At 36.7% G+C, this 14,956-nt stretch overlaps 2 protein-coding genes across 2 annotated transcripts; both read right to left on the reverse strand.

The window, feature by feature from the left end:
* Nucleotides 1-270: 270 nt before the first annotated feature.
* On the reverse strand, nucleotides 271-7,245 carry LOC143348444 (uncharacterized). The gene is made up of 13 exons (XM_076778643.1): nucleotides 6,832-7,245; nucleotides 6,074-6,457; nucleotides 5,301-5,826; nucleotides 4,519-4,740; nucleotides 4,187-4,438; nucleotides 3,945-4,109; nucleotides 3,851-3,861; nucleotides 2,485-2,850; nucleotides 1,799-2,324; nucleotides 1,512-1,733; nucleotides 1,151-1,402; nucleotides 857-1,069; nucleotides 271-691 (listed from the first exon to the last, which is right to left on the reverse strand). Exons 2-12 carry the CDS (start codon nucleotides 6,407-6,409, stop codon nucleotides 900-902), a joined length of 3,048 nt encoding a protein of 1,015 aa, XP_076634758.1. The 5' UTR covers nucleotides 6,410-6,457; nucleotides 6,832-7,245; the 3' UTR covers nucleotides 271-691; nucleotides 857-899.
* A 368-nt stretch (nucleotides 7,246-7,613) lies between these two features.
* On the reverse strand, nucleotides 7,614-12,549 carry LOC143348594 (cytochrome P450 6A1-like). The gene is made up of 5 exons (XM_076779049.1): nucleotides 12,214-12,549; nucleotides 11,167-11,692; nucleotides 9,524-9,745; nucleotides 9,115-9,366; nucleotides 7,614-9,031 (listed from the first exon to the last, which is right to left on the reverse strand). Exons 1-5 carry the CDS (start codon nucleotides 12,547-12,549, stop codon nucleotides 8,868-8,870), a joined length of 1,500 nt encoding a protein of 499 aa, XP_076635164.1. The 3' UTR covers nucleotides 7,614-8,867.
* Nucleotides 12,550-14,956: the final 2,407 nt, after the last annotated feature.

Here is a 14,956-nt window from a genome sequence, read left to right on the forward strand (position 1 = left end):
GGGCAATGGGCACTCGCCAATGCCCCAGGGCACAAGTCGAGGTTTACAACGAATATTGGCGGGAAACATACTTCTCTTTAGCGGCGTTAACTCATATTAAAGAGGTAGAACTATTTTTAAAGTTTTAGTTCGAAATTATTGGATGCTCAAGAGCAGTATATTTGATAAATTCTATCTACGACGGTACAGCTCATTGTAAATAAAAGTAATAGGTTTGATATACGTATCATTTTTATTATGTGTCAACTACATTAAATTTTACTGATTGTAATTGAATTCGGCTAAATGCATCTGTTCGAATCCTGTTGCTAAGCGAAGGATCATGGTTGAATCCGCTATACAATTCGTGAATTACACCACCATGGGACGCATGCTTCGACGAGTAGATTCGTGCCCAGGAAAGATACGTATTTGCACTGGTTTCGAACACGGTGATGCCAGATTAAGGACGGGAGTCGCAAAGAAATCTCCCATTCCGTCCATCGCAAGGATGGTCACCAGCCCAACTGGATTGACCAGCCAGTTACCCATGGGCATCGACGAGCAGTCTGGGCTGGTCAAGTGCTGGTCAAGTGAGGTTACAGTAAAAAATGGCGGCCGATGGTGGCACGCAGCAGGGAAACAGAGACGTATCCTTACACGGACAACCGTGATGTATTTATCCTCTTTTTGAGCATAGATTAACATGGTTCTGAAAATAATTATTTAAAATTACGGTTCTAATATCGCTGCGAGGATTTCATAAAACGTTACTACACTTCAGAAAAGTAAAACACAAAAAGCTTTGTATACATATACATCGTGCTTTATTATAGAACAATACAGGAGACATTGTTTTACTTATTTGCATACGTACTTATTTGCTTAAAGCTCTTAACAATTCTAGTCAGGCTTCAAATTTAATTTTCCACTTTACTTATCTTCAGATATATTCCACTTTTTGGTCCCAGTACGAAAGCTGTTGGGTCATGGACGTACGATGCCATTGTCTTTTCGCAAATCTCGTATTTGTAATTTCTTAACATCGTTATCAGTCCCGCTTTAGTTTGGTAAACTGCAAAACGAGCTCCTAAAACAAGGAATAAGAACATCGTTTCGTGAAAAAATGATAAAATGTAAAAAAATTTTGTAACATTATTCCTGAAATTACCAATGCAATTCCTTGGTCCATCGCCAAAAGGTAAATATGCCATAGGGTGTCTTTCAGCGATCGCGTCCTCGGTAAACCTTTCAGGATCGAAAACTTCTGGATTTGGATAGATTTTTGGATCATGGTGAATCGCATATACAGGAATAAACACCGTAGTTTTCTTGGGAATCGATACTTTTGTACCATTAAAAGTATAGTCATTCGTGCTTCTTCTAAAAAGAAACGTTCCTGGCGGATATTTCCTCAGCGTTTCTGTCGAATAGAAACATAATTAAATAGGCTGGGATTCTCAAATTTTCGAAATTTCAAATTTTTTTTTTGCTACGTTTTATAAGCTTCCATTATCGAACGATACACGTACCTTTAAATACCTTGTCCAAGTATTTCATTTCGTTTATGCTCTCGTACGGGAAATTTCCATTATGTTTGTCAGTGCACGTTTTAATTTCCTCCCGTATCTTGTTTTGCATATCCGGGTTCAGGGCCATTTCATAAAGACAGTGGGCCATCGTTGTCGACGACGTTTCAAAACCAGCCGCGAAAAATATGAAAGCTTGCGCGGCCACCAAAGTATCCGTGAGTTCTGGGAGATTTCATAAAATACGATCAAAATAACGCCAATTTTCTCATTGGTTTCGTCATACTTGCCGATATTCTTCAGCTTCTCCGGCTCGTTCTTCAATTCTATGAGCAAATTTACAAAGTCTGGCCTAACAATGTTATTTTTTTTCCTGTATTTTATAGTGTCAGCGATCACATTCGTGAAGAATTTATCGGACGTCGACACTTTAATTACGCCACCCAGTATATCGTACAGCCATGGCATAGCGTCTCTAATAAATATCTTGAACAGTTTCCATGGGTTGGTCGAGAAGATTTCTATTCCCATCTTTCGAAATTCGCTCTCCTCATCCGAGATGGCGTTCATGTTGATTCCGAACGCGCAGCTTCCTATAGTATCGGTCGTGAATTTCGCTGCTATTTCGCGACATTCTACCGGTTCTCCTTTCGCCGTTGCATTCTCCAAATACTTTTCCAACGTCTCTGAGCATTCCAGTATTAGGGGAAACATGTCTTTAATCCTGCTGGACGTGAACACTGGCGAGATTCTCGTCCGTAATGGCCGCCATCTTTCTGGTTCCAAATTGAAGAGATTCGGAGAAAATACATCGATCTATAGTTATATTAATTATATAATACCAACTAATAGAAGAAGTAGATAGAATTCTATGGGTACATGAATTTGCACATTTGTAATATTTTCGTTTTATCGTGTATCATATGTGTATTGAAAGAAAATGGCGAACGTTCGAAAATGATGTGTCCATTCGTACCTTTTCGTGTCGAGTGTCTATTCGTGAAGCGAACGTAGGAAAGTCTTTAATGAGAACGTCCTTGATAAGTTCAAGGTCGTTCACAATGAGCGCGGGCCTTCTTCTCATAAATATCCCAACCATTGGCTCGTTTTTGTGTTCCTTGTAAAGATTCGTCATTAAGTCGAACAATCCTTCTCTCATCAGCATAACGTCTTTAATGTTACCGAATCCTGGTATTGGTTTAGGTCCCGGTACACCGCGAGCTTTCCAGAAGTCAAAGGTCGAAGTCAGGTAATAATAGAAGGCCAACAACACCGTGGCGAGTGCACTAAATATTTCCAAATAGCTCGCCATGGCGAAAAATATTGCTAACCGTGAAGTACACTAAACCAAGAAAACAGTACGTTTCGAACTGTGCGCGAGCAACACTGATTACGCCATTTGTTTCGACAGCACGAATGAAAAAATCATGCTTGCGCTTGCTACAGCTCCTCTTTAGTACTAACGCGACATCCTATACTTATCTCTTCATATACGCACGCGAAGATCAAATAGGTGAAAATGATGAATCATTATGAGTTGCATTATAAAGAAAAACACTGTTAACCTAAAAACTTATCTTTGAGAATTCCACGTAAAACTAAAAAGATATCTTTGTTACGATGGTATAGATAATGCTGTATGGAAGTAGTAAACACCACTTCGTGTCTAGTCGTTGAGATGATTGTCGCGACAATGAATTCAATCCAGGTCTCAAACACGTTCTTGTAACTCGAAATCGTACATTCTGAGCATTGTAAAAATTATTTTGCTAAATAAATTAATATTTACACCTAAAATATTTGTGATATTATGTGATAGATGTAGAGTTGAAGAAATTCCATCTAGAACGATCAGTTTAGCAAAGATAAATAAGGTTAAATAAAATAAAAAGGATCACATTCGAGTATCGATACTGGTATTTTATTATTATTAAGGAAAAATTATCGTTTAAATGTATTTACTAATAATATTTATTTTCCGTAGATTACTTCGCGAAACAACGACTTCTCGAGAGATAAAGAGAATTTTTTTCGAGTGTTAGTAAGACCTGATTAGAATATTTACGTTCCACGATGACAAGACGATAACATACTCGTTTCTTGATTATAATGAATCATCATATAGAAACGTGAATAATTATCGCTGCCTTAAAGTGTTATGAATATTTACAATGACAGACAAAAAAAAAAAAACAGCATAATTTTATAAACAGAAACTATAATACATTTGACAACGAATTTTCCATAAGTGTATGGATTATACTAAATTATCCAAACAAGAAAAGTCACTTCGTGTCTTTTTTTTTTTTTATACAGAAACGATATTTAGAAAGCTTATTTACAACATCACCAACTTTTTTCATACATATAGTTTTTACAAAATAGCTGAGCAGCTAAAGATTTAAAATAGTTGTCAATCCATATATTTATATCAGCTTTCTACTTTTGTTATCTTTAAGAAAATTCCTCCCTTCGGGGACAGCAAGAATGCACCCGGGTCGAAATCATAAGGGATCACTGTCTGGTCGCACACGTCCACTTTATGGTTGCGAAGTATCGTGATCAGTCCAATTTTCGATTGAACGACTGCGAAACGTGCACCTGTAGAAACATTAAAAAAACAATTGTTAGAGACGTTTCATCGACTCGACTGCTTGTTTAGACTGTTGATACAATACCGATGCAATTTCTTGGTCCGTCACCGAAAGGTAAAAACTGCATAGGGTGTCGAGCTCCAGTATTGTCCTCGTTGAACCTTTCGGGATCGAAAGTATCAGGATTTGGATAAATATTAGGATCCCGTTGAATTGCAAACATTGGGATCCATATCATTGTTTTCTTTGGTATCGTAACCTTCGTACCCTCGAAAGTATAGTCAGAAACTGCTTTCCTCTGCAATATTGCTGCTGGCGGATACTTCCGTAACGTTTCTATTAAAAAATTACAAAATAAAACCATCTGTACCAGCTTTAAAATTAGTTTTGCGTCAATAATTAATACGTATATTCACCTTTGAACACTTTGTCCAAGTATTTCATTGCTTTTATGTCCTCGTATTTAAAATTCCCGCCTGTTTTAGCATGGTATTCCCTAATTTCCGCGCGCAGCTTGTTTTGTATTTCGTGATTTTGTGCTAATTCGTAAAGGGCGTTGCTCATCGTCGTCGAGGACGTTTCAAATCCCGCGGCGAAGAAGACAAATGCTTGGGCGGTCAGTAAAGAGTCCGTTAATTCTGCAAAATATCATTAAATTCTATTACAGACTAATCAATGGAGATATTAGAACGATCCACAATTTCGAACGAATCACCAATTCTCAAACATTCGAATTTCCCGCGTTTATTTCGAAACGTATTTCGATCTTTTCCGTGCGGACGATTGTACCGCAAAACGTAAAAAGTAACAACTGGATGTTGAAATACTGATTTTAGAGTCTTTAGTATACGTTTAAATATGTTCAAGGTAACTCTGATTAATTGGATTGCGTATCATTATTCTCCAGTAATGAATATTCCAATAGCCACCGCTGTTTTGTAGTTTTACGTTCGCGATGTCACGTTTCTCGTCTTTATTTCTCATTTTTATGAGCTGACGCACTGCTCGACGAACATTACGACACCATATTTGGCGCTACTGCGCAGTAGATCGACGCAGACGCTAATTACACTAAGTGAGCAGAGAATGCTCATCAGGAAGCTCACTAGCAAACTTATTGCACATATAGCAAATGGAATTAGAAGATATCGACTATTCTCTTAACTTTTCTTCGAACTGCTATTTCAAAGAAACTTACTGATACTTTCGACCTTGTCCGGATGTTTTCTGAGCTCCATGAGCAAGTTGATGAAATCAGGTCTGGAAATGTTGTGCTCGTTCCTGTAATTCATCGTGTCCACAACGACTTTCGTGAAGAATGGCGCAAGTCTCCTGTCGGGGACCAAATAACCGAGCAGATTGTAGAGCTGTGGCATGAACAGTTTGACTTTCAGTCGTATGATGTTCTCCGTGTCCACCGCGAATATCAGTCTGCCCATACGACGGAATTCGCTGTCGTCTTTCGCTAGAGCGTTCATGTCGATGCCAAAAGCGCAGGTTCCGATCACGTCAGTCGTAAATTTCGCTGTTAACTCGCGAACTTCTACCGGTTCTCTTTTCGTCGACAGTTCGTTCAAGTAATTCTCCAAATGGTCCGCACATTCGCTCATGAGGGGGAGCATGTCCTTCAGTTTACCGGACGTGAATATCGGCGAGAGCTTCGTCCTCAATGGCCGCCATCTTTCTGGCTCGAGATTCAACAGATTCGACGACAATGGCTCCGTCTGTGGATGCGATCGTTATATTTAAACACTATTAAATTATAGATACTCTAAAAAGTAATTAGATTATAGCTCCTCTCAAATTAATAATGTTTTAAGTGCGATACAAATCGCTACTAAAATCTGTTTAGATTTTTGGCGTTAAAAAATTAACTGTTCGTCCAATTCTTTTACAGTTAACTTTCTATACTACTGTATTCTTCGATTAAATTTTCGTTTCCATTGATTTCACGATTCCGTATTTACGTACCCGTTCGTGAACGTTGAATCCTCGATCGGAGAATTTGGAGAAGTCTTTGATCAAGATGTCTTTTATGAGATCCGGATTGTTAACAACAAGAGCAGGCGATCTGCCCGCGAACACTCCAACCAGAGGCTCGTGTCCATATTTCTCGTAAAGTCGTTTCATGAACGTGGCCATTGGTATTCTCACGAACAACAACTCTATAGTGTTGCCAAAGAATGGCAAGGGTTTCGGTCCAGTTACGCCACGGTTTTTCCAAAAATTGTAGGTGGATGTTGAGTAATAGTAAAGTGCAAGGAGCAACGCGACCGCGCCGCACAGAAACTCAACATAGGTCGCCATTATCTTCCTCGTTCAACAACTGATAGTCGAAAATTGAAATGCAGCTTCCTGAAAGGGATTCTTGTTAATTAAAGTAGCAAACGTTCCTTTATTTTAGCAATCTGTTAATTATGTTAGTGACTGAACCTTTTCAAATAAAATTTACGTATTCGACACTCGGATTTAACGAGAAATAATCTTACGAAACAGGTTTAATTAAATTGCGTCACTTCGATGATTACGCATGTGTACAATAAAGCTTAAGTAATAATAAATAATTGTAAACATCTGTTATTTGACAACGAATTGCAACGGTTTAAAGACATATTTTTCAAATCAAAAATTTTTCATTTTTTACATCTCATTTCACGCGACAGATAGAATATAGTATCTTAATATAGTATGGTTGAAGTGATATTGATAACATTCGATGCATTACTCACAATAATTGGTATCTGTAGGCTAATTTCACGCTGCACGCTAATCGCGCGCCACTGTAAAAGCTTTCACAACAAACTTATGGTTCTTCTCAATGCAGATTCTCAAAACGACTGCGATCTGTCGTCAATTATAGTCTTATATAAACTCTTCGCGCGAGAACGTTACTCACGATGACTTGTATTTACGGTAGATGTTCAGTTTGAGTCTTTTACGAAGATACTCCACCGAGCATGAGCTTATTTCCTGTTACCGGATACACTGATATCGCTGAAAATTTACAAATACCTGAATCGATAAGAAACAACCGTTATCTCTGATTGCGTGAGTAAAATAGACATCTATGCACCAGTGTGGATTAAGTAGACTAAACAGTAAACTATCAGGTTTGTTTTTCTTTTCAAATACTAGGTAAATCAACGTGTTCCAGTGTTGAAAATTGTTAAAAAAGTTTTGCAAATTGGGGGTCCACGAACTTGCAAATAGATATTAAAAACATTCTTAAGTGAGTATTTTAATATCTATTTGCAAGTTCGTGGACCCCCAATTTATCTACCCACGTTTTATAGCCCCAACGGGGTCCACGAATCATTGATTAAGAACCACTGCTTCTACAAACAGCCTGTCTCTTTGAATTAGAGGTGATTCAATAATAATGACCGTATTAAACGCGGAAGTATGAAATAATTTCTATTCGACTAACCAGTATGATATTTCAGAGTAACATCGTTACTTTCGGAATCGTTAGGGATCAAAGATCGTCACGCCCGAAGCTCTATTTTGTTTTCTTACCGTATGAACTAACAAATTAAGGTTATAAATCGACATTTGTCGTCGTGTAGAAGTATCAAAGTACGACCATCGATTATTTTATATTTTTTATTCGCATTCAATAACTCCATCTTCGCGTTAAAATTGCATAGATTAGGTAACATCGACGGTCGTGAGTACAGGTGTCCGATATCTAAACCACTTTCACTCGATTCACGATTTTACCTCTTGAATTTATTGTGCTAATTCGATAATATCGTACTTCTATTACAAAATACTTAATTACAAAATCAAAATTAATTCAGTTTCTCATAATTCTAGAGATTTAAAACATCCAATGTCACTGTTTCGTGAGTGATAATAACGGAACTGTTTTAAACGATATCTATTATAGTCTTCTCCATTAAACGACGTCCTGCAATTTAAGATACTTCTAGCGGGAGGAAACAGTAAGTCAGAACGCCCAGATTGTGACACAGTACATAAGAAATACTACCATTTTATACCATGGATCATTTTATATAGTTAAAATTCTAAGCATTTATCTATTTATTTCAATCAATTTACATTATCGTTGATTTAAAAAGCAATACTTCGATTAAATTCTAAAAATTTCCCAACCACTTTGTTAATTCGTTTTGAATTGCAAAGCATGTTTCTCGAGTTCTCAACATTTCAGGAAAAATAAATACAGACAACTCACTATCTTTTTTTAACGCTACAGTCACTTTCTTTTGTCCGTTAATTTTTATTTGTCACGTTGTGGGTCGATTATTCCGCGTAAATTATACATTGTTGCGATACGACAAAAAACAAACTGGTTTTAATTTCAAACGTTACTATTGCAGTGACGAGTACGACGTTGACTTGACGCGAGCGATATCAATTTGGACGGTACCGTAAAATATGGTACGCCTTTATCACATCCCCACTCCAAAGTATTCGAGCGCACGCAACGCCCACGCACTTAATTTTCAGCGTTACAACACGCTTTCGCTGTTCGCGAGCTGAGGGCACTACGTTCGCTCCTCGAACTCTCGGTAATACAGTTTCAGTGCAACCACAAAATTCCCTATAACGATAGTTTTTAATCTTCTTCTTCCCACGGAGCTCATTTTTACGTTACGCTTCTCAGACACGAGAAAATACTTAGAATCAAAAAATAAATTGTACGAGATATATACATCCTAACTATAATATTGCTATGTTTTATACGAGCTGTTAAGAAATGGAATCTCTGTAAAACCTAATTAAAAATCTCTCTTTAATTCTACACCTTGGTTATCTTTAAGTACAGTCCCGATTTCGGAGTTAGAATGAAGCTGTATGGATTCAGCTCATAGGGAATTTCCGTTTTCTCGCAAACGTCGACTTTGTAGTTCTGAAGCATCTTTATCAGTCCAATTTTCGTTTGGTAGATCGCAAAACGCGCACCTGTGGCAAAATATTTTAGATAATATACGTTCCAATATAGTTAAATCGTTGATGAGAGTAATTTATTTGTTATTCGTTCGTACCAACACAATTTCGTGGACCATCGCCGAAGGAAAGAAAGTGCATCGGATGTCTCGTGCTTTTCTCTTCCTCGTTGAACCTTTCAGGATCGAACTTCTCCGGATTCGGATAAATATCTGGATCCCTTTGAATCGCGTGCACGGGTATCCATATTTTCAAACCTTTTTCGATCGACACCTTCGTGTCTCGGAACGTGTAATCGTCGGTTGCTTCTCTAGCCAGAACTGCCAGAGGTGGATATTTCCTCAACGTTTCTGCAAACAAAATTAAGGAATTAATTGAAATATTACTATAAAATTAAATTCACTTATGCACCCGGTTATGTGAACTGTTTGATGAACAGTTACACGAACCGAGCCCCTGTCGGGCTCGTACGAAGTTCTATCGTAAAGATAATACAAAGAAACCTACCGTAGAAAACCTTGTCCAAATATTCCATATACTTTATGTTCTCGTATTTCCAATCTCCGTTATTTTTCACATAGTGTTCGTTGATCTCTTTTCGTAACTTGTCTTGTATCTCGTGATTCTGGGCTAGTTCGTAGAGGGTGTGACTTATCGTGGTCGAGGATGTCTCAAAACCAGCAGCGAAAAAGATAAACGCTTGAGCAGCCAGTCGGATGTCCGTTAATTCTGATAAATAAATTATAATTTATTTAACACGTCGATGCCCTCGATGTTTGTTTACATTGTAGTGCAAAAAATATATTATTATTTCCGTAACTTCTGTCACTAGAACTCTACTGGAACTAAAATTCATCGATTTTACACGAATTAATTTTTTTCAATGTCCCCCATTTTGAGTATTAATTTTCTTGGCTCCATATTGAAAAGTCCTGTCAGCTATTTTGAGTGGCAATGAAATTTCGTTACATTGTAGCGCAAAAAATATATTATTATTTCCATAACTTCTGTCACTAGAACTCTACTGGAACTAAAATTCATCGATTTTACACGAATTAATTTTTTTCAATATCTCCAATTTTGAGTATTAATTTTCTTGGCTCCATTTTGAAAAGTCCTGTCAGCTATTTTGAGTGGCAATGAAAGTGTTAAGAGTATATTCGTGCATTCATATTCTCATGCAATTATTACATTTTTACATCGGGGTCACGCTGTGCTTAAATTACCTCGATGATAAGATATCACAGATATTTATATTCCTAGCGTAGGAAACGCTACTTAGCATTGTCTGAAGGGGCAATTCAAACAGAGATACCATAAAGTTCTTTCGAAAGAAGATAATGCTTGTGTGAGATACAACAGTTGTTGCAGAGTTTATTCTGCTAGAATAGTAATTCGTACAATGTCTATTGTATTTGAAACAATAGTTATTATAAATGGTAAAAATGGCACTCTTTCTACAGAATGCCTCAGTCAACTGAGAAAAGCTGTATCTTTAAAACGATCAGAAATTGCTCAAAATATCATATGAAGGTTCTATTTTACTCCTGAAAATAATTATTATAAATGATAAAAATGGTACTCTTTCTACAGAATGCCTCAGTCAACTGAGAAAAGCTGTATCTTTAAAACGATCAGAAATTGCTCAAAATATCATATGAAGGTTCTATTTTACTCCTGAAAATAATTATTATAAATGATAAAAATGGTACTCTTTCTACAGAATGCCTCAGTCAACTGAGAAAAGCTGTACCTTTAAAACGATCAGAAATTGCTCAAAATATCATATGAAGGTTCTACTGTACTCCTGAAAATAATTATTATAAATGATAAAAATGGTACTCTTTCTACAGAATGCCTCAGTCAACTGAGAAAAGCTGTATCTTTAAAACGATCAGAAATTGCTCAAAATATCATATGAAGGTTCTACTGTACTCCTGAAAATAATTATTATAAATGATAAAAATGGTATTCTTTCTACAGAATGCCTCAGTCAAGTGAGAAAAGCTGTATCTTTAAAACGATCAGAGATCGTTGAGAATGTCGTAAGACAAAATTGAACGATATCGAGTGGTACATAATATTCGACACCAGTCAATTATTTTTGTCACTTTAAAGATAAAATTTTTGTCGTTAGAAAAATCACGTACCGTCGGCGCTAACTTTCTCCGGCCGTTTCTTGAGCTCCATAAGCACGTTTATAAAATCTGGCCTGACGATGTTGTTCTTCTCCCTGTACTGCATCGTTTCGCTGGTGAGAGTCATGATAAATTTAGTAACGTTGTTGTACGGTGCTACGTATCCAAATAAATCGTACACCTCCGGGAAATATTGTTTGAAACGGAACTTCAGGTTCGTTATGAAATTCGTGTTGAAGATTTCGCGGCCGATCTGACGGAATTTGCTGTTTGCATCCGACAACGAGTCCATTTCCACACCAAAAGCGCAGCTACCGATCACGTCCGTTGTGAATCTGGCTGCCACGTCCCGGACCTCGATTGGCTCGCCTTTCTCTATCAGCGTGGTCATATATTTTTCTAGTTGATCCGCGCATTGGAGAATCAGGGAAAAGGTTCCTTTGAGTTTACCGGATGTAAACACTGGAGATAGTCGAGTCCTCAGTGGCTGCCATTTGTCAACGTCCATGGTGAAAAGATTATGATTCAATGGCTCCATCTATTTTCGTTAAACAGTACATTTACGTTTTATTTAGAAATCTTTACTCCACTATGAATGGTTACAACAATCATCCCCTCCAAACAAATTTATGTACTTCGATTAATCGAAACGTTGAGGTATATTAACACGTTCACTGTCCATGACTCGTATACGGGTCATAGTACCACGCTTTTGGATACGCCGCTAAGAAACTGGACAGTGAACGCGTTAAGCAATTCTTTTTTTATCGTTACACCGATTTACAATCAATTCCATTGCAGAATTTTTAGTAAATGTGTTGACTAAGACAATAGGTTGAAAGAAAAACAAAACAAAGATAAGTAAACAAACAACATAGAAATAGCAGAAGGTCTTTCGAACTTTTTGATATAGTAAACGATAAATATAACACTTTACAAACTTAATACTTAAAATTTAAATTATAAGCACTAGAAAATTGTGATCGATCGATAGTTGTTCGCATTGATAAAGACTCTCGGAGTGCAAGAGGATAATTTTGCAAATGCACATGTACTTACCACTTTGTTCTTTACAAATACCCGATTTCCAAATTTGGAAAAGTCCTTGATGAGAACGTCCTTGATCAAGTTTGGATCGTTAACGATAAGGGTGGGATTTCGGCCTTCGTATATGCCGATCATCGGCTCGTCTTTGTACGTTTTACGGAGCTCGATCGTATATGCTTGCATCGTTGTCCTTCCTAGGCAAATGTCCAGAATATTCCCGAACAGGAGCATGGGTTTCGGTCCTTCCACGCCACGGGATTTCCAGTAATTGAAATTAGATATTAAGTAATAGTAGACCGCGAAAACCACTGCTGCGACGCCGCAGAGGACCTCCAAACTGACAGCCATCTTGTAACAATTCAGCTACCAAGTTCTGTTGCAAAACACAAACAGCAGTTCATAGTCTTATTCCTTTTAAACAGTCCAAGCAATCTCTTTTCATTTTTTTTTTTTTACACAAATACACTTATCGAGAAACCATTTATAATCTCTTTTCCGAAGAGATCATTAAGATCGTCTTTAAGAAGGGGAGTATACTAAAATTGATCAGACACTTTCTAGGTGCACGGTGAAAAAATAAATAAAAAAATTCGTCGTTTTACACAGAAGTCACTAGAACACTTTAATATGTTTACATTGAATTTTTTCCATGAAAGATGTGGACAACGACGGAAAGAAATGAATTTAATCGGTATTGATTTTATTATTTAAAATTCAATTGGTATTATTTAGTGTCAGCGATTGAAAATTGGGTTTAATACCTGACTGAAAAGTTCAGTTAATCCGAGACAGAAATTTTCACACTAGCAACCTGCCAGCTGCGACGATCTAGCATGCACTGTCAATTATGCACTGGATCCATCTAATATAAACTCCATAGTGCATATGCAAGCGAAGCTTTGCTGAGTCACGGTGCTGTGTGGTACAAATTGTTTCGTTTTACTCCGCATCTTTGAACTTCCTCGAGTTCCAATAGAGTATCGTCCATTGAGCTGCAGATAACAGTTATCTGTATAGAATTATAGCTTCTAAGCGCATACAGATAACGTACTTTTTATATATTTACATTCTACATTGTCGTTATTCAGCAACAATTTCATCGTTCATCTAAAACGAGCTTATCAATTTTGTTTGGAACGACTAATCGTGCTTCTGTATCAGAACCTGAAAACGACATTGCACTATTCTGTATTTAATGTTTATAAATTTATCTGTAACTTGTCTGTGTCTGTACCAAGAACATTATCAGACTTTTCAACAGGAAATCGTGATCTTTTATGAAAGTTTTGCGAGCAGTTATTTAAACGTTAAACAGTTATTAACGTTTAAAGTTCCGACCGTACTGAATTTTTTTCTCGAAAATGCGTAGGATTTCCGGGGTATGTGTAATGACCAAAAATGATTGCAACCAACTCCCGCAACCGAAAATAATTTTTCCAAAACGATTTGAAATTTTTTAATTTAATTGTTAATAACTTTTTAACGAAGCCTCCATCAACAAATTGGTATTCTTGATTTTCGTCTTATTTTGGCCTCTAGAATCCTCTATTAAAATTTTTCCCAGGGGTGGCCGAACACCCTGTATAAGACATTAAAAATTCCAACTTGTTTCTTGTTTTTGAAACATTACAAGCGCTGGAAGTATGTTTCGAAGTTATTAAGTTAATATATTGACACAATTAGGGAAGTCGTAATGTCATTGAGCGAAGGTTAAATAAAATTGCTCAAATTGTTTACTGCAAAGTTTCCTTTATCATTTATTCATGTTAGTCGTTATTTTTGCATTTTACGAAGGACATAACGCGATTAAAATTTTAATTGCAACGTGCTCGATATATTCGTTTGTAAAAAGTGATCGCTGCTTTAAAAGTGAACAATGTGATTTAAAAGCGCAGGGTTGCAGTTTTACGGACAATTATCATAGAATAATTAGAGATATTACGTATCTAGTGAATAAATGTTAACAAACGACATTCATCATGCGATAAACAAATTCACCTAGAACTGTCAAATTTCAATGTTAAGTATAATATTATGGTCACTATTATCGAATTATTTTATTGTTAATCAGTTTTAAAAATATGATTTCAAAAAGGATGTAATTAAAGTTCAGGTAAATTTCTTTATTTTACGGTCACTCTTTCACTATTAATCATGGTCAACTTCACATGTTCCAGATTCGAAGCTGAAAAAGGATCGAAGACCCTCTTAACGAAGAAATCAAAATTATTTCTATATTTTAGAATCCTCACTTCTTGGTAGTATTTTATAAAGAATTATTATAAAAAAAAAATTAACTAGCCATTTTTATGAATACAATTTTTAATTAGAACTGTGTTTCTAAGAAAAAAGAGAGAAATCGATTGATTAAATTTAATTAGAAATCTGATACCACAAATTTGTTCAAATTCTATTTTACAATTTATGTTACGCATCGCGATTTAACGATTAAATAAGGCTACCTTGTAGATACGATCTAAGAAGAAGCGGCATCCTCGTTTCAGCTGATAAGAACCAGACAAACATAACTGCATCGTACATATACAAAAGATTGTGATTCATTCGGCGCTGTCTCGAATGAAAAATATTGTTCGAGCGCAAAAATTACATTGTTGCGACGGTAGGAAGATGCCGCGCAATACCGCGAAATTGCATCGTCGCAATGGTGTGAAGAGGCTTCGCGATGAGGTGAAGCTGCCACACAAAAACGAGCGGATGCGAGATCCCGTGCTTTCCGGTTGTTGAGAAACCGGAA

Source organism: Colletes latitarsis, chromosome 11 (genome assembly GCF_051014445.1).
Source record: "Colletes latitarsis isolate SP2378_abdomen chromosome 11, iyColLati1, whole genome shotgun sequence".
NCBI lineage: Eukaryota > Metazoa > Arthropoda > Insecta > Hymenoptera > Colletidae > Colletes > Colletes latitarsis.

Bases quoted from the DNA above. Each gene is read 5' to 3' on its own strand.
- LOC143348444 (XM_076778643.1), bottom strand. From the start codon at position 6,409: ATGGCGACCTATGTTGAGTTTCTGTGCGGCGCGGTCGCGTTGCTCCTT. The intron at 4,741-5,300 runs GTAAGTTTCTTT...GATATTTTGCAG, and splicing joins GGACAAGGTCGAAAGTATCA to AATTAACGGACTCTTTACTG. The intron at 1,070-1,150 runs GTAATTTCAGGA...TCCTTGTTTTAG, and splicing joins TGGACCAAGGAATTGCATTG to GAGCTCGTTTTGCAGTTTAC.
- LOC143348594 (XM_076779049.1), bottom strand. From the start codon at position 12,549: ATGGCTGTCAGTTTGGAGGTCCTCTGCGGCGTCGCAGCAGTGGTTTTC. The intron at 9,367-9,523 runs GTAGGTTTCTTT...TTTTGTTTGCAG, and splicing joins TTTGGACAAGGTTTTCTACG to AAACGTTGAGGAAATATCCA. The intron at 9,032-9,114 runs GTACGAACGAAT...ATTTTGCCACAG, and splicing joins TGGTCCACGAAATTGTGTTG to GTGCGCGTTTTGCGATCTAC.